The following is a 19035-nucleotide window of genomic DNA, read 5'->3' as shown; positions in this document are numbered from 1 at the left end:
GTAAATATTTGCTTTGAAAGGAAATATATTAAAGAAAAAACCCCACCCCACACTTCAAGGCCCTAAGTGGTTTACTGCTCAAGACTCACATTTTCCTTCAAGCCCAAGCAGGTTGCTCCATCTAGACCATGACAAATCCCGCTTGTTCATCCATACTGGCTGCATTTCCTTTGGGAAATATTTAATACATTTGCAAAATAAACACCGTTGACTCATCCCAGCGCCGTGGAGCACACACGCATACCGCCAGACACACCAGGGATCCTCACAGCCTTGCACAACACCCAGTGTACAGTTACATTTTGGCAAAGACTTTTAATTAAGAGCTTGTCTTTGGCCAGGTCTTTTGATTTAAAGTTCATCTTTCAGGGACTCAGTACAAAACTCCTCCACTACACATCAGGGAGAAACTCACGCATTCTCCATGATTCCTTTCCTCGTTTTTTTCCTTCACATATCCCCCCCCCCCCCCCTCCCCCATAAAGCACATTCAAAGCCTTTTAAACTGCAGAGGAAAACAAGTTCACGCCACCCCAGCTGACTCGACTGAACTGGCAGGCAGGCCAACAAAAGGGAACCCCACGCAGGCACCGCTAATCACTTTATAGCTCGACCTTGCCGGGGGACACCCTGTGAGCACAGGGACTCGCCCTGCGGCTGGGGAGCCGTTCCCTGGGCGGGGGAACCGGGAGGACAGCGAGGAGGACACAGTGCGAGCTCCGCCCGGCCCCTCAGCTGAGGGACTCCCGGGCCGCCTCAGGGAGCGCCCGGCCGCACCAGCCGCGAGGAGCGCGCCAACCCCTGCTCGAGCCGTCGGCGCTGCCTGATTGGCCGGTGCGCGCTAAGAGGCGGGGCCAAAGGCCCTGGCCTCGCCTCAGCGCTGCGCCTGCGCAGTGCGCGCCTACCGGCGCCGGGCCGGCTCATCCGGGTCCCTGGCGCGGCCGTTGGCCATGGCGGCGGTGGCGGAGCTGAAAGCAGGTGGGGGCTCCGGGGGCATCTCGGGACACCGGGAGGGCTGTGCCACATACACCCGGTGGTCGGTTGTGCCTCGCAGTCGCCCCGGGCGCTAACGGCGGCTGCCGGCTCCTCAGGGCGCCCGTCGGGACCCGTCCCTCAGGCTCCACACAAACATCTGATGGTCTGATGTCCCCTCGTTAAAAACATCTCGATCTTGTAATATCCCACTTCCTAAATTGCTGGGACGTGTGTTTACTACTAAAAACAATATACTTGTGACTCTTTCGAAGGCTTAATTTTTATCTGTAACATTCCTACAGTTATCTACTGGCGTATGCACAAGTGTGGATATCTTATCTTTAGCTCACTGTGAATGTGCCGAAATTGTGTTTGTATTGCGAATGATAAATGCTGCTTGAATACTTTTGGCTTTGCATTAACAGATCTTTTAATGGTAACAGTTTTAAAGGACACGCTGGAGAAAAGAGGCGCTCTTGGAGAAATAAAAGCGAGGATCAGAGCTGAAATTTTCAATGCGCTGGATGACCAGAGTGAACCACGGCCGCCGCTGTCTCATGAAAATCTCTTAATCAACGAGCTAATTCGTGAATACCTGGAATATAACAAGTATAAATATGCAGCATCTGTTTTAGTTGCAGGTATTGGGGCTGAATTTTTGTTGTCAACACTGTATTAATTGATATTTACTGTTTCGTTGAGTGATTCCACTGATAGTATGAAATTAGTAGGTGTGACCAAGCTACACAATTTTGTTTTCCCTTGGAAACAAAAGAGATGCGAGCACTCTCTCCACTGCTTTACTTGCAACATTAAGCCAAATAATACCATTAGTTTTCAAGAAAACTTACTCTTTGCTCCTTATCCTCGAGGTAAATGCTTTGGTAGAGCAGTTGATGCAAGAGCAGGAAAACTTGGTAGCAGCCTGCAAAATCAAAATACCTTTATCAAAATCCCTGTGTTTGGAAAATGGCTACCAATATTTTTAAAGCATATATCACTTTTTTTTTTTCACATTGGCATATGAGTAAAATTAAAACTTATGAATCCTACAAGTGAATAAAATTTCTTTGAGGAATAATTTAAACTGAAGTAATACGTATATAGAGTAGTTGATAGTTTGAACTTCAGCAATTCTGGCACTTTATGCATATAGACGGTATCAGAAATGTGGTTAGATGGCCTCAGCTTAAATAAGAAAAAAGAATATGGTGTTTTTTAACAACTACAGTTAAGTGTTACTGTTACTGGTTGTGCTAAAATACCAGTATTTGAGAGCTGGTTAGACTACAACATCTAATGGTAGCCATAGTTTATATGGCACAACACTTACTTATTTTTGCAGCTGTTGCTAACTTGTATTTGATATTACAGTAATTACATTTGCTATTTAATAATTAGATATATTTCACTGTTAAAATTGGAGGCACAAAGGTTCATCTCGAGAAGAGGGAATGGAGACTGTATGTATAGTAATTAATGTATGGAACCTGTTTCATAACAGTACTTCTTTGGAGAAAGAGTTGTTTGCCTGATTAGTTTAACTTTATATTGTACGACGTCTCTAATACTTTTGTTAGTTTCCTTTACAGTGAAGATAAAAATTGTAATACGCTGGTGTGAGTTATATGAATATGAAGCGCTAATGTTTGAGTTCCCTGGAATTACAATACACTGTTAGATATTAATAGTCTAAAAGGGAGCTGTGTGCTCTCATTCTCTTTTTAAGTCTCCTGAGCAGTCTTTAAAAGTTAATTGTGATATTTTTCTTAACAGTCTTAAGAATTTTGCGGAAATGTGTTTTCCAGAATCTGGCCAGCCTGAAGTGCCCTTGGACAGACAGTTTCTTGCCAGAGAGCTGAACGTAATCGAAGATGTAAATGGAAAATCAGTGTAAGGAGTGATTTTTGGAATGCACAATACATTCTGCTCCGCTCATCTTTTTCTCTTTAGTGTCATTATAAATCACATATAAATGTTCTCTCCAGTTGAAATGTGACTGGATCACAGGGCTGTTCTGACGTGCTAGGTTCAAACTCAGTGTCAAACATGGGGCTGTTTTCAAACATACTCAAAACTAACATTTCTGCCAGCTCTATAGCATTCTCCAGATAATGTACTGGCACACCAGTACAGTCTGCCCTACCGTTAGAAGCACAAAACAGATATGCTCTTTGCATATCAGTGCGTTGCTTTCTAGAGCAATAAAAAGATGATAGTAGTCTGAGATTAGATACAAATTCGCAGTACTCCGATACGAGTGCATTAATGAGGAGCTGGGATACTGACACAGGTTTAAACATGGTCAGTGTTCTCTGTCAGAATCCATCAGGTGCTGAGGAAGAATCGAGTTTGGGATGTGTGGGTCACCAGAGTCCGAGCCATTGTACCGCACGGCTGAGAACGTGGGTGTGTGTTCGGTGCGAAGTGCGCTCCGGTGCTTCACCTCCGCGGGTCTGGAGTTCAGCTGGGAGTGTCTCCAGTGTAAGATTTTTAGGAGAATGTTGGTGTTCAGGATGGGCTTAGGTCTCTGCTTATTTATATATTGACACTTGCCATAACATATTTTACATAATTAAAGACATCTGTACATATTCTAGAAGTAAACACTAAGGTCTAAGAAGTTCTGAGGAAAGGGCGTATTTTTAATGCTCGGTATTTCCCAGAGTTCATAGCTTGCTATTGCTGTTTCTCTCTTAAGCAGACCTCTCTTGTATGGAATTATTTCTCACTTCTTACATGGTGGGAAGGAAGAAGGTTCCCAGAACACCCTTCCCAAAGCGCCTTTGCTGACTTACACAAAGCACAACCTTGGCAAACCACCTACTGAGAGAAATCCAAAAGGTGGGTTTGGGGTCATTTTTGCAGCAGTTTGATTTGTGACTAGATTTCCCATATGATACGTATGCTTACACCAGCATAAACATGCAGATGGACACAGTGCACCTACCACCTTCCCTACACAAGGAATGTTTGAACTGACACTTCTGTAATAAAAATTGTTCAGCAGAGCAGTGTTTATAACCCAAAATACCGTTAAGCTGTGTGACCTGACCAAACCTGTTGCTCATGTATTCACTTAAGAAGGGTCCTACTGTATCCAGCTCAAGAAAGACCCACCCATGATTTCTGAAACTACCTGGAGATGTACCTTTGCTTAAGTAAGTGCCTGACTTAGGCCAGCTCTCAGGCCTGCTCCTCTCCACGGCTGTGCTTGTGGGACCACAGATACAGCACACAAATCCTATTGCCCTTGGAAGCGCTTGACTGGTCTTCCCGTGTGTCTGTGGCAGGACTTTCTTATATGGGAATGCACTTTATTTATAACACAGACATTTAAAAATATGGTAGACAGCCCAATTTATATAATTTTTCAACACTGCAAGGTACTCTAAAGCCGCTGTTACCTTGTGGTAGCTGTAGCTACTTGGTAGTTATTTGGGAAAGGGAAAACATCTAATGGTTTCACTTTATTCTGTTGAGACTTTTGGGCTGTTAGAAACAAAACTCATTTAAATTGGACTGTGCTATTCTAATTTGTAGGTGGTAGAATATCTGTTGTGACATTTATGCTTTTAGAAACAGAGATTTAATTACTGGAAAAGATCAGAAAATATGAGTATCCCAATTCTCAGTATCAGAAGGGTCATTCACCAAGTTGCTTTACCATTTCCCTGAAAGTTAAACTGGCCAAATCACATTCCCTTCCAGTAGCACAAATCTGGAATGGGCCAGCTAGACACAGTCTTGTTACATCGGCAGTGTAATACAAGAATTTAATCTAAATTCTCAATAAAATGTATTAAATAGTGGAGGTATCTCTCCTTCTCATCTGTTCCAACTTAATTTCTATAGAAAGTTCTTAACTCTTTAGCTATCAATTCTGTATATGGGCATAAACCTTTTCTAGGACATCATAACTCCCATCCCATTGCCTGCAGAAGCTTGAGCTCCAGGTTCGTTATTCTGTAGTAGAACACTGCAAAATCTGATTTTGCCTTTCTGCTCTGTTTCTGGCTGGTTGAGATTAATATTGCTGAAGCCACAGAACGAAAGGGATCACTGGTCCAGTGTTTTCCTTCGAAGAGTCTGCTTTGCAGATGAGTTCTTTCTGTTGGGACAAATTAGTACTATTGTTTTAGTACTACCAATTATTTCCAAAATTTTGAAAAATATGAAGCCTGAGATATTATTGACATCTAAAAAGTGAGAGAAAAGTACTAAACACCTTTTCTTAATTAATTCATTGAGGCAATGTTGTTTCCCTTCTGCCAGAAGGGGGGGCTGAAGAAATAAAATTTCAATACCAAAACCGCAATAAATCATCTCTTTGTTGGAAAATAATGATTCCTGTCAGAAATTTCTCCATTTAAAAAAAATAAACTCAGTGCGCAGAATAATAGTTTTAAAGTATAACTTTGTACCTCAGTTCTGAAATGGATTCTGTGCGGGGTCACCTTGCCCTGTTGACTCCAATGGAATATCAAATGGGGATTTAATTGTTTAGAGTTCGTTACAAAACTCAGGAACGATCATAAGATATGACAGCACCTTGCTTTTTGAAATAAAAAGAATAACAGCTTTAAGGCTTTTAACCTATAAGTAACTGTAGTCTGAAATTACTATTTGCATGTGTTTGTGGAGACCTAAAGGCAGTGGGTTTAAAATACTAATTATGTAGCTGTTTTAATTAGGCTGCATATTAAGGTAATCAAGTCAATTAATAAACTCAACCCTCCACGTCTCGTATTTAACATATTAGAAATTATCTTGCTTATTTAGTTGAATATTCCAAATACTGGTGTAGACACTGGGAATCCCAGTAAGATGTGGAATATGGTGTTTCTGTTAATTCATTCACTACAGCTGTGTTGAAGTTGTCTGAAATCTAATCTAGTAATGCAAAGCTCTTCTCTCATTCAGCTGCATGGAAAAATAGATGAGTAAAATTGCCCGAGTTTCCAATGATGATTGTGTATCAAAGGTGATAGTGATGGAAATTCACACTTGCACCTTTGGATCTCCAGATGTATGAGAACCTTTCTGCCTGTGTTTCAGTTTCCGATGGAATTCCAGAGCCGGGAAGGATGGCTGGCACCAGCATCGAAGAGCCCCTGGTTATACAGAGTATAAACCGATGATCTCTCTCATGTGCCAGTTCCTGATGTGAAGTTCTGTGCGAGTTCATGTAGGAAATTCTTCTTGGCATAGATTTCCCCAGGATGTCCAGCGGGACCATTGCAGCTTGGTAGATCCACCCATGAGACAGAATGACAGGGTTGTAATTAACTCAACAAATGTTAGCAAAGGCTCTTCCTCCAGTGCCAGTGCAAGGAAAACTGCAGATTAATGAAGCCTGTGTCGAGAATTGGCCTAAAAATACTGCTTTTTCACTTCTATTCTGTGTGGTGTTTTGAAAGTGTTCAGACTACACATTTTAATCATTCTTGTTTAAGAAGAAACTGCTGCTACATTCAGATCAGTATGGGAAAATAAATTTGAATAGAAAATTAAAGTGCTTTAGAGGAATAGTTGTTTTTAATTCTCCGGAAATGAGGACTATATTTATCTTCATGCCAACAAACAAACCAGGGTAAGGCTTTTCCATCAGGAGTTGCTATAAATTGTACGATGCAACGCTGAGTAGATGGGATGGGGAGGAACTTCCGTTTTTTTCCCAAACAACATGAAACTCCAAGTCAGGCAAAACTAAAAATAAAGTTGATAATAGATTACTGATTCCCAGAACTGTTCTTTTTTTTAGCTGAGATATTCACGTGTTTTGAGATGGTAGTTGATTTTAAAAGCCAAACTGACGGGGTACATAAAAAATAACAGGTTAGCTTTTGTTCTCTGCTCATCTTCACAAAATGTATGGATGCTGGTGTTACCAGTGGTACTGAGAGGAGTTTTGTATAAATACATTTATAGGGTTGTGCTCTTAAAAACCTTAAGTTTTAGATAAATGGTGCAGTAAGTGGGGAAAAAGAGAGGAAGAGAACATGAAGTTTGTGAATTCAAGTTAAAGGGCCTTGAGTGGTACAGACGGCAAAGTTTGGCCTTAATCTTGATTTGCCCCAGTTTGCATTCCAGGTATATTTTATTTGGATAAGCTGCCTCTGCTCCAGTGTGGATTTGTGGGGAGCAGTGCTGGGCTGCCTGGGGAAGCTGCGTTTCTCTGTTTGGAGCCTGAGCGATGAGTTCATCCCCTTCGTGTGACCGGCTGCTGATTTATAAGTATCTCGGGACTGTTTCCAGGAGGGGAGGACACGTTTGCAAATGCACCTCCATCAAATCCATCTTGATGGTTTTTGTAGCTTTGCATCAATGATAATTGACTGTTAGGTGAATGAAACATGTTTATCTCATGTGCCCTCGCTGTTTGCTCGGTGCTGACAGCGCCAGGGCATTCAACGATGCTGCTGAAGAGCAATCCCTGTAAAAACTACCAGCGGGGATTCTACCTCCTTAGTAGTGCAAATACTCACGATCACTGATCTCTCTCTAAAAATATAGTAGAGAAAGGGTATTCTAAGCTGTTATTTGCAAATTACGTTCCAAATTTTGGAGTGAGCTGAAAGTGTATCCATGGAAAGTTGCGCAAATCAACTTTTGAACAATGCAGATATGATTGGCCGCAGAAATGCTTGTGTTTTTAACTTGGGTTTTCCAGGGGTTAAATTCTAAACCCCTGTTTCTCCGTAAACCAGAGGGTCAAATTGTTGTGTCTGGAATCTGAATTGTCTTTTCAAGAGCAAGGCAAAAGGCTGTGGGAAACAAGCTCCGACCTTCCATGCTGTGCAGATCTTCCCGTGTCACCCAAGGCATCGCCCCTGCTTTCCATCTGCCCACCACGCGTCACACAGCACTGCCCAGGTGCCACGGAGCTCCCTGGGAAGTGGGTTTTTAGTGGTAGAAATCAAATACGATTGTTGTTCTGCTTGGAGACAGCAAAGGCTCTTTCCCAAGCACACGGTTCAATGGGTTCATGCTCTCCACAGCTGGAAAGCAGCGGCTGTTCCATGGGCGTTCCACCGAGCTCGGAGGGAAAGGTGTGAATCTGAAATGAGAGCAGAGATATGCTTCAGTCAGAGGGAATCTCAGGGCTGTTTTATTTGGGGTTGCGCGGGAGCTGCCCCATTTGCTCTCAGTGCAACAGGCATTTCATCCCATTCTCCAGCACCACAGCGCGGATTTGGGCTGCTGGAAAAACCTTGTTTCAAAGTGTTGCCATTGGACAAGCAAATTAAAATCAAATTATTACCAGTGTTATTTATTTGTACAATAAAGCTTGGAAACAGGTCTATGAAAATATACTGCTGTAATCACACATTAATAATCTGGCATTTACCCTGAGGGGACATGAAATATAAGAGCATCTTTCAAGATGCAGACGCGGAGTCCTGTGAACACCAGGCGGCCTCGCTCGGGAACAGCTGAAGAGGGATCGCAAAGCCTGGACACTGTGGCTGCACTTCCCAAAAAATCATCCCTAAAGGAGCAAGATCGGTATTTAGGTAAAAATAATTCACAATCCAAGAGTCACACGTTCAGCTTATAGACAAAATCGCCACCTAGGTAAGCATGCACAAAACTTATTTTCCCAAAGAATTTAAGAAGTCTGTCCAGCCTAATTACAGACTGGGATGTCTTGCATTAAATGCCCTTATTCTTTATACTGATACCACAAAACTGAAAAAAAAAAAAAAGAGATACAAGCATATAGAAGTTTGAGGATTTTAAAGAGCAAAATGCATTTCTGAATTTACTGGAGACAGAACACTGTAAGTGAGACTGCTGCAGAGAGACCTATGTTCAAAGAGGCTGTTCTTTGTCTGAGCTTGGTATCACAAGTGAAGGTGACAGGGAGCCAGTGAAGTTTGGTGTGGATATCAGATCTGGAAAGCGCTTTGGAAGAACTTAACCCACAAATTTAAAAAAAAATAAAATAAATTAAAACCGAATATTTTCTCTCCCCTGGCATCAGAAGAAACGCTGTTCACAGGCTCCCCAGCACCGTTCCAGAGGTGTTGAGTTCTGTCGCGCGCTGGGGACATTTTTTTCTGAGCTTTATCAACACGCTCCAAGGAGTCGGTTACGTTTCCTTCCTGCACACCCTTTGTATCGAGCCGAATCTCGGTGTCCGTTGCTCAGGTTTCCGGAGGGGTGATTATCGTGGGGTGATTAGTAAAAGAAACCCCCAACTCTTGGTTGACGCTTGCAAAGCCGCGTTGTCAGCAGCCGCTGGTGTCCGGCTGGGTCAGAACTGCCCCGTGTGCTTCACGCGCTTCCCTGACCTGCACCCAGCAGCACAACCCTCAACATCAGGCACTTGGTGACTCTTTCCCCTCGTCAGATGAGTGGACGGTTCTGTTTGGGCGCAGTGTCCCTCCTGCCGCAGGAGCACAGGTGGTGATGCCCGGCAGGCAGCTGCAATTACACACGGCAGCTTAGAGAAACATTGTTGGTAAGCTTAGCTAAAAACATCTTTCAACAAAAAAAATTGCTTACCTGACACACATTATTTAACAAACTAACATCACCATCCATGCTTTTCTTTTTTCCCTCCACTGTATTCAGGTTACAGTGTGGTAAGGCAGCTGAAAGTTCATTTCTTTCCTTCTTGAGACCTCTTGTTTTGTTTTGTTTTTCAAGTATAATATTTACAGTGCAAATTCAGCAAGGAGTAACTTCAAGGGCAGGCTGCTCAAGACTTTATTTGTTCTAGAAAATAATTAAAACAAATAAACAAATCGGGGTTTTTAAATAAAGCTTATTTGTTGTCCCAAAGGCATTGTCCACTGGGAACCCACAGCCTTCATTGGGAGGCAACGTTGGTTTAAAGAAACACCCCGACACTTAGGAAAGTCCAACCAGGCTATTACATGAGTATATTCTTACGTTAAGCGTTCAGTGGAGGTTGGAAGCCACATTGGCACTTATCAGTTCCTACCCCACATGGCTCCAGAGTGCAATTGCTCCCGTCCCAGCACTAACACTTTTTAGACTTTGTAGCCGCGTTTAATGTCACGTCATCCATCACCCTCCGCCGCTGCGAAACACCCGGCCGGGCAGCACGCCTGCCTGTGCACATGCAGCGCTTTGCAAACTGGCCGCGATAATTTCCACTCCTTTTTAAGCTACTATTAAAATGTGCCTGGTTTTGTGAAACAGCTGCACGGGTTTAAAAGGAACTGCTTAGGATAGCTTTGATGAATGTTGAAATGATCATATTTTTTATAGGCTCCCCTTGCGTTTAATTATCTTATAGCCACTATATTCTTATTTAAAAGCTAAAGTTGCAACTGAGAAACTGCAAAAAAAATAAGGGTGGACTACCCCGTGAGAAACTTTCTGCTTAACAAGGGCGAGTTTCTTGGATTTAGGTGCTGGTGATAATTTCCCCTGGCTTTGCTCCAACACAGTCACATGTGCACGACTCTGATATGACCCCACCGCCTTTTGGGTCCCTTGCACGGCCGCGCCGCAGCCCCACGGACACCGGCCCTCGGCGTGGAACGGGCTCTGGCTGCCGGCACCGTGCGGCCCCGGCAGAGCTGGGCTGCTCCCGCTGAGGCCTGAGCGCCAGTCCAGATCTGATGTGACCGAAATGCTGCAGGGAAGAAGCCCCAATGCTTTCCCTCACTCCTGTTTACCCAAATTTGCTCACTGCTACCAGAGCCAGAGAAGGGGCTACAAGCCCATCACACCTGCAAACGCTGGTACTTTGAGTGACAGCAGAGGTTTTCTGCCCCATTTCCCCTCATCGGTATTTTATTAGGATGCTGAGACCAATATGAGCCTCATCCATCTTCCCCAGGAGGGTTTATTTTCCAGAGAAGACAGGGCTGTTGATGTCAAGAGAAATTATTTCGCCCAGGACCGCGTTCTGATCCTTTGGGTATACACCATATTTAGTCTGTTGCTGAGAGGGGGTTGTTTCGGTATTTTGTATTTGGCACGTCCATGGGAATTCCTAGAGCATCCTAGCTTTCCCTTTTTGGGATGTCTCCATCCACAGGTCCCACTGCACAAGGCTGTTGGCTACCAGCGGGGGCGGAAGGGGGGCCAGGCCAGGCGGGACTGCAGGTTTGGGGGGTGTGAGGGGGTTTGACGAGGAGCAGAGCACTCCCTGACCCCGGCAGCTCTGGTCCCGGTGCCCTGCGCTCCTCCTCGCCCCAGCACGCAGTGCTGCCACCGTTCTTTCCACTGCATCCCAGGGGCTGCTCCCCATCAGCTGTTTATCACTTCTCTTCTTATAGAGACAGAGGGAAGTATTTTTTTATATACGAAAAACAGTATTTACGGTCCTTTGGCAGGAACTGAGCTGTGCACTGGACGGCAAGGGAAACTTCGGTTAATCTGCTGGGGAGGTGGGAAACCACCCTTGTGTTCCCCAGGGGCAAAGGAGGCTCAAACCAGCCCCAGGCTCCAAATGTCACCTAAACACATGGAGACCCAGAGCATCCCCGCTGTGTCAGGAATGACCCTCCTCTCCCAAACAGCCCCTGAAACCAGGGACTTCTCTGAGCTCCCAGAACACACACTGATGGTGGGTGGGTGGGAAAACCTCCCTCTCCACGCGGGACTGTGCCCTGTGTCCTTCCCCCGCGCAGGGGCCACAAGGGGCGAGGATGCTGCCAAGGCAGGAAAGAGTTAAAAATCCATTTGCTTGGCTGAACAGTTTCACCCTAGGAAAAAGCAAAACCCCTGTACTTGTGAGTTCGGGGCACCCATTGCGAGTTTGGGGCTCCCCTTTCATCCCTCTCCAAAAGCCAGAACCAGCCCATGTTCCTGCGGGTGCTGGGGCAGGGGCAGCAGCCGGGGTCAGGCCCCGCTGGGGCTGAGGTCCTTGGCTCGGGCTGTCGGCTCTAACCCAGGTACCCAGAGGATTTTCCAGCGGGACGTGGTTTCCAGGGCCCCTCCCCACTGGCAGGATTCTCCTCCTCTATATAGGGCGGCTAGGAGGCAGGAGGACTCGGGCTGTCCCGGCTGGTGCTGCACAGGTTCCCGACTCTCCAACTCACCCTCTGCTCCCCAAACCCGACACCTGTGAGTAGCGCGGGGTCCCTCTGGGATGGGGCTGGGGGCTGCTGTGCTTTGGGACGGAGGAGTTTGGCGAGCTGTTGCGCTACTTTGCAAATGCATTCAGTGAATTAAGCTGCAGATAGTGTCCGAATTGGAAATGGGAACAGATGCGCTCAAACGGTTTATCCTGATTTGAGTATTGCTGATCGGGTTCTGCTTAAAATGCACTAGAGACCAGGCATGTTTGTGAGCATGTACAGATGTGCTACCCTGTTCTTTGTAACGCTGCTCTTGCTCAATGAGCCTTAAAGAGGCTGCTGAGCAGCGGCTGCGGGCCAGGTGCTGCCGGGGATGCAGGAACCTGCACAAATACCCAGAACATGGGCTTTTGGGAACCCGGAAAGCTGGTATCCCGAGCAGCTGATCTGCTTTAAAATTTTCTACTTTTTCAGTGCTAATAAAGGAACTTAGTGCACTTCCCATGCTGTTTAAAGAAAATATAGCCAAAGAAAATAATTAGCTTGTCAGCCACTTGTACTTTAAACAGGAAAGATGCTTAAAAATTAGAAGAAGAGATGGAAACATTTTTACAAAAACACCTTAGCATTACATATGTGTGGTTTTAGTACACTGGGAATAAAGTTTAGTATGCTGGGAATAAAGAAACTAATCTGATAATTCACTGAAATACACTAATTTGAGTCGTTTCAAACATGACATGCCTTTTTTTAAAGGGAAAAGAGAACAACAAGCTTCTAACTTTACCAGAATAGCGTGAGAAGTGAAGGCGGCAGTAGGTGGCAGCATAGAAAGCAGCTTCAGCCTCAACCCAGAAGTTCACGCTTCTTTCACACACGTATTTGTATTATGTGTGTGTGTGTGCATGCTCACATGTATCAGCATTGATATGTATGCAAGAGGCGTATGTCCGTGCGTAATTAAGAAGCAATAAGAGAGATTTTAAATACAGGGGAAATCGAAAGGTTTGTCATTTTTATCTAATAGATACATCTCAAGATCTTTTCTAAAATGCACTTGTTTCAACCCAAGCCCACCTTTGCTTTCACCCCAAGCTTTGCAGCGAGACACCGAACCCCCAAAGCTCACAGGACCCTCCAGCCACCAACACAGGGGATAAAACGATGAACCCCGGGAGCAAAGCGCTTGATGAAGCAGCCACTTTACTCCTCTGGCTGCATTCGCTTAGATGTAAACAATGATTTTTATTATCTCATTTGCAATGGACGTGCTAGTCCCTAAAAGGTATTTGTTTTGAATCTGTTATCATTACATTTTTGCGGAACAGCTAGTATTGAGGAGAACATCGCCATATATGGTAGCGTGCATGGACGTACGCGGAGGAGCCCGGCTCTATAACTCACTGAGACCTGCTAGTGGCAAATCTGTTGGCTTTTCTTTTAAGTATGTTAATCTTAGAAGACACCAAGAGCTAGAGATAGCTTTCCAACTTGTGCAAAGTCCAGTTAGAATATGGATTATTTATGAACACGCAGAATCTGATTTACTCAATAGAATGACATTTGAGGGTATCTGATATAACTGGTATTTTCCAGATGAAGGGGATCCTCGTGATGCAATTTAAGTATTTTTTCCTTCTTTTCTCATTTTTATGGTTTATAACACAGGTAGTAACCGGGGCAAATTTCTCTGGAGTATTAAAAGAGCTATCAAGTGCTTAATGAGAGTTATGTAGTAACTTACACTAAGATAGGTGAGAAGACCTGATAGGAGACCAAGGCACTTACAGACAATTTGTCCGAAGTATGGAGAATGCATTAAAAAAAAAAAAATACGAGCCCTGTGAAATTACTGAAAATGTTCTTTCTTAAAATACAGACTTTCCCTCTTCTGTGGTTGAACAGCCAGAAACTAGCACTGCTGATACCTCCGTGTGCAGATGAAAAGGTCCACGATGAGAGCAAGCGTTTGAGGGGTGGTCCTGGTGCCCCGTGGGGACAGGTGACAGGCCAGGAGGGACGGGTGACAGTGCTGGTGACACAGCTGACTGTGCTGGGGAACCAGGTCCTGAACAACAATGTCAAGATTAGGATTCACCCCCTAGATATTATTTTTATTACATTTTTTTTTTTCCAAGCAATGCTCAGCTGGGTAATTCAGCTGGGAAAGTAACACACAAGCAACCTGTAAAGACCATAGTGAAGAACTCCCGAAGCCCAGGAAAGGCAGTCGGAGCCAGGCAGCAGGTTACTGCTCTGCTCTTCCAGCAGAAGCCGCTTCTGCGAGCAGGACTTGGCTTCCGAAAATAATTCACATGCTTGCTTATATGTTTCTCTGTTCTAATAATTATTCCCTATGCGACTGTGATAAGCGTTCATACTGACATGCACATCCTGCAGAGGAAGGGAGAGCATCCTTTATCTCCTCATTAGAGCAATGCAGTCCCTCCAAGCTCTGACCCAGGAGGCAATTCTGCTTGGCCAATAACCTTTTAATTAAAGTGCGCTTCCTGGACATATTTATACTGTGTCCTTGGAACAACATACTCAGGATAAACTCATTGTAAAGACAGCATTTGGCTTGTGTCACCGCCCTGAAAAGGCAGCGGAGAGCAGGCGGGTGTCTGCAGCGGGACAGCAGGAGCAGCGGGAAGCAGCTCTGGAGGTGGCCATGCCCACGTGGACGCGCACGTTTGGGGTTTAGATGAGTATGAAGGACCTAGTTCGGTGTAATTTGGCACATTTCTAAGGCAAGAAACTTCATGTCAATAGAATTTTTGTGATTGCTTTCCCTCCCTTCTCCTCCTCCCTTCCTCAGGACAGCTCCCCCTCTGAGTACAAAAGTATTTAGTCTTTTATGTGATTTTGGATACCACCTACCTCAAGGAATGAGTGAGCAGCTCTTGGCACAGGTATTGCTCTCCATGTCTCTCAGCCAGCCCTACAGATGAAACTCAGGAGCTGGCTAAGGGGTAAATTTTGCCTTCACAGGGACTGTTCTCAATAGGCAGTAACGAATCTTTACCCTTGGCCCATTTCCCCAATATCTGGCGTACACTTCCCAGTGCAGTTCAGTCTTGATCAGAGATGGACCAGGTTTACTCATCAGAAAGCTTCAGCAGCTCATTAGTTCAGTGCACAGAACCTCACTAGGACAAATCTAGTCGAGTTTGTGGAGCTCAGCTTCTACCCCTTCCATTCAGAAACCCTCTTTTAATATTAATATATTTTAATTAATATTCACTGATCTATTCAACCATTAATATTCATGAATCCACACCTCATAACTACATTTCCTTTCTTACTGCAGTAGTACTCAGCTGCTACTCAAAATTTATCCTCATATTCCAGAGGATCAGTCACAAGTTCTTTTTACCCAAATCCATGTTTTCTCCTCATTGTGTTCCAGAGGACCTATGAGATCCAGCTCAGATTGTCTATTCCCTGTTTCTTGTAGGGGGTCTGTTCTTGCTGTGTTTAAACTAGTCAAACATAGTCCTTAGGTCTAGAGGATAAAAACTTGTATTTCCGAGCTGTGCAGTTCATGCCACTTCTCACACATTCCAACCTCGTCTCACTTTCAAAAAGACAATTTAAGTAACAAGGTGCAGAAAGCTCTATGCGCAGGAAGAAATAGGAGAATGTAGCAGAATACAGACAGCAGCTCTGTTTCATGCTGTCATCTGTAGAAGATGGTTTTGGTTTATCATGTAACAAGGAATGGAATCTTCCCTTGGCCCTTGGGGAAGAAAACACCAAAGAACTTCTGGGTCATCCCACCTCCTTTGTTGCAGGCCAACATTTTTATCTTCAGTTGGGTTTTTGAGGTAGATGGTCAAGATGATTTGGCAGCTTGATTCCCACCATCGTCATTTGTGCCCAGCCTCAAAGTAGCAGGATTTGACTCTGTGAAGCTCACCTCTGCAGCTCAGTTGAATTTTTGTCATTTCTGACAGCAATACCAAATTCCTGTTGATTTGAATGTGCTGTCACTTGGCCATAGCAGCACCATCCGACCTTTCTGATGCTTCAGGATGGCCAGAGAGCTCTATCTTCTTGGCCTAGGATGGGCTGAAATCCCCCCACTCATCACCACAGGAGTTCCCCTCCACAGGGGTGGAGGATGAGCCTCGGCCGTCACCGCCACGACGGGAGAGCGGCCGTGCCGGGCCCTGCCACCCGCTCCACCGCCCGGCCCCGGGGCAGCGCTCCGCCGTCCCTTCACCCCTTCGGCCGCCAGCTGGAACGCTCGGCCCTGGAGAATACCATCTCCATTATTGGAGCTGAGCAGCTCCACCAGCCCTCTTGGCAGCCGGGGAACATTTTCTGCCTTAATCTGCTCAGAGGTCACATAGTTTCCTCTTGCAGCTCCTCCGAGAATCCCCCGGGAGCCAGTGAAGGGCTGTGGGCTGCAGAGCTCCCCGTGGGGACCCGAGGGGTGACACTGCGGGGGCCATGCCCAGAGCCGGGGGCTGGGGTCCCTGCCGCCCCACGTGTGCACCGATGGCCGGGGAAGCTGTCGTGCCGTGGATCTCCAGGCAAGGCTGGTGGCTACAGAACGAGCCCTTTAGCGCAAAGCTGTTTTGTTTGCGGGTTTTTTAGATGGCAGTATTGTCAAGGGAGTTTAAGGAGCTGGGGTATCTCATTTCCACTGAATTTTAGTGGGATATCATCTAACTCTCTAAAATCCTAGTTTTGTTTTTAAGCGACATGTCACCTTCTGCATGATCCATGCTTCTCTCTCAGACCCCTCACACAGTCCAGCCTTGAAAAAAAGCCCAGTAATCTGTGGGAAGACTTCAGCAACAAATATTTGGAAACCAACCTCTGATACTCCCAGAGCACAGGGTGTCCATTTGGCTACGTACCGCAGAGCTTGGTCCTTACAAAGATCATTCTGCTTATGGGTTGACTGCTGACATCTTTAGCTGTCAGTTCTCCAGACTCCCTCAAGATTCATGTTTGTTTGAGTGCTGTAAATACTAAATTAATTATCAATAAGGAAATGGAACAGCCTCTGTCTCCCGGAGATGTTTTTCTTGGGCACACGCTCTTCCCTGCTCCTGCAGCTCCTCCCCAGCTCCCCTCTGCTGCCCTGCACGGCGGGTTTCCCGGTCACCACCGCTCTTCTCCTGCCCTGTGTTACCCCACAAGTCCTCTCCTTACCGCCCTCCTCAGTGAGGGCCGTGTGTCTCATAGGAGAGAAATGCAAAATGTGAAAGCTCCAGCATCATCTGCAAAGCTCTGGCAGCTCCATCCTACCCTCAATGGGCAGAGGAGAGGAGCTGCAGCCAAACCCCCATCGCTCCCACCCACGGAGCAGAGACCTCCAGCTGCTTTCTCCAGCTGCGACTGCACCATGCGGTTTTATCCACGTGCAGCTGCACGTCGCAGACGCATCATCCTGCCCATTTGAGTGTCGTGGTGCAGAGTATCTAACAGCTGATGCAACTCCCAGGCTTATTTCTTCTCTCTCTCATGTGGTAGACATTTACTCTTCATAAACAATCAGATCCCACTGTCCGAAGCACGGAAAGGGGATAACTCTAAATTCCTTCTCCTTCACCAGCAGTACTGATAACAATTGTTTTTTCCCTGTTTTTTTCTTTTGACCTTTTCTTAATCTTATTCTTCTCCAAATGAAATGGCATTAGATTGATAGAAAATAGCCCTTTACAAGAAAAGTTCATTTCTGTCCTTTCTGGAACACAGCCCGGGAACTGTTCTTCTCCTAATTATTTCATTATTGCACTGGTATTTCAGTACGCACCCAACAGTATTGGGGTGATGAGACATTCTGTGTGTATCTGAATTCAGTTAACCCTGTGATGGGCAGGAGATGAGGCTGCAGGAAGCTGTTCAGTGGGTTGTCTTGGTGCCATCCCAACAGTCCCATGGCACAGATGTTGGTTGTGCTTTGCTTTCCTCTCTGGTCTTCATCATAAACAAAATAAATAAGCCCAGGTGTCCTCATTGGTTTTAGTGCCATGAAGCTTTTGAAGTAGGCAGTTTCAGATGCAGTAACAAAGGGTGGGAATCCAAACACAGATATTTTAAGCTATTTCTCTAAGCTGGGACCCAAAAGTATCTGCATGGAAGGGTGAGATATGACTCAGGACCTATAGTGCTTTGTATCTGCCGCATGGCAGATTTGACAAAAGTGTTTTGCCTGCAATGTCTCCACATTTGCCTCCCTTTGAAGCAGAATATTTTGCTTCCTCAGCAGGTGTCTACCGAGTCAAAATGTCTTCAAAACCTCTCAGCGACGATGAAAAATTCCTCTTTGTGGACAAAAACTTCGTTAACAACCCACTTGCCCAGGCTGACTGGTCAGCGAAGAAACTGGTGTGGATTCCATCAGAGAAACATGGATTTGAAGCAGCAAGTATCAAGGAAGAGAAAGGGGATGAGGTGACAGTTGAACTGACAGAAAATGGAAAGAAAGTGACACTGAGCAAGGATGACATCCAGAAGATGAACCCGCCGAAGTTCTCCAAAGTGGAGGACATGGCAGAGCTGACTTGCCTCAATGAAGCTTCAGTGCTGCACAACCTAAGGGAGAGATACTTCTCAGGTTTAATTTATGTAAGTAGAATCGAACATGCACGCGTTTCCTATTGCATGCTGCCACATCCCGTCACGAACAAGGAGGATCCCGCGCCCTGTCAGGGATACGGTCCAGCACACAACCCCTCTGCACTGCATCCCAAACCCAGATATATTTAGTCGACTTTATCCCCCAAGACTTTTCTGCTTCTTTAATAACTGCTTCTTAACTAAACTAAGCCATATGGAAGTTTCTTCCCCAAATCTCGCTAATTCTGAAAGTACTCTGTGGGCACTGAGCAACACCTCAGTCCTGCTCTTTGGGGAAAAACAATATAATCCAATAGGGACTTTTGAATGGCTTCAATATAAATCCGAACAAGTTCCCAGTAACTTGCAAGAAGAACTTATGGAAAAGCCAAATCATGCAGTCTTTTCTCAGGCAAAACTCCCACTGAAAGGCAGTTTACAAGTGCTGGTTTGGTGGGTGCTTGAGTAAAAACTTATG

The 19035-nt window shown here is 45.3% G+C and overlaps 2 protein-coding genes across 4 annotated transcripts in view; both read left to right on the top strand.

Moving 5' to 3' along the window:
- The first annotated feature begins 886 nt into the window (after nucleotides 1-886).
- On the top strand, nucleotides 887-6714 carry CEP20 (centrosomal protein 20). Of its 3 annotated transcripts, none has more exons than XM_080353860.1 (5): nucleotides 887-978; nucleotides 1419-1616; nucleotides 2784-2868; nucleotides 3680-3819; nucleotides 6034-6714. In XM_080353860.1, exons 1-5 carry the CDS (start codon nucleotides 951-953, stop codon nucleotides 6114-6116), a joined length of 534 nt encoding a protein of 177 aa, XP_080209986.1. In that variant the 5' UTR covers nucleotides 887-950; the 3' UTR covers nucleotides 6117-6714. The 3 variants fall into 3 exon arrangements, with proteins under 3 accessions (XP_080209986.1, XP_080209985.1, XP_080209984.1); XM_080353859.1 differs by having other exon boundaries at nucleotides 3677-3819; XM_080353858.1 differs by lacking the exon at nucleotides 887-978 and having other exon boundaries at nucleotides 1316-1616; nucleotides 3677-3819.
- Nucleotides 6715-18224: 11510 nt separating this feature from the next.
- MYH11 (myosin heavy chain 11) overlaps nucleotides 18225-19035 on the top strand; it is a gene marked incomplete at its 5' end in the record, with an annotated part of 51688 nt that continues 50877 nt past the window's right edge. Inside the window, one exon of the mRNA XM_080353877.1 lies at nucleotides 18225-18566. Coding sequence (XP_080210003.1) covers nucleotides 18225-18566 — 342 coding nt within the window. The remainder of the gene's footprint in view (nucleotides 18567-19035) is intronic.

The sequence above is a fragment of the Nesoenas mayeri genome (genome assembly GCF_963082525.1).
Source record: "Nesoenas mayeri genome assembly, chromosome: 15".
NCBI lineage: Eukaryota > Metazoa > Chordata > Aves > Columbiformes > Columbidae > Nesoenas > Nesoenas mayeri.
Note: the sequence above shows the minus strand (reverse complement) of the source record. Positions and strands in the feature narration are given on the sequence as shown.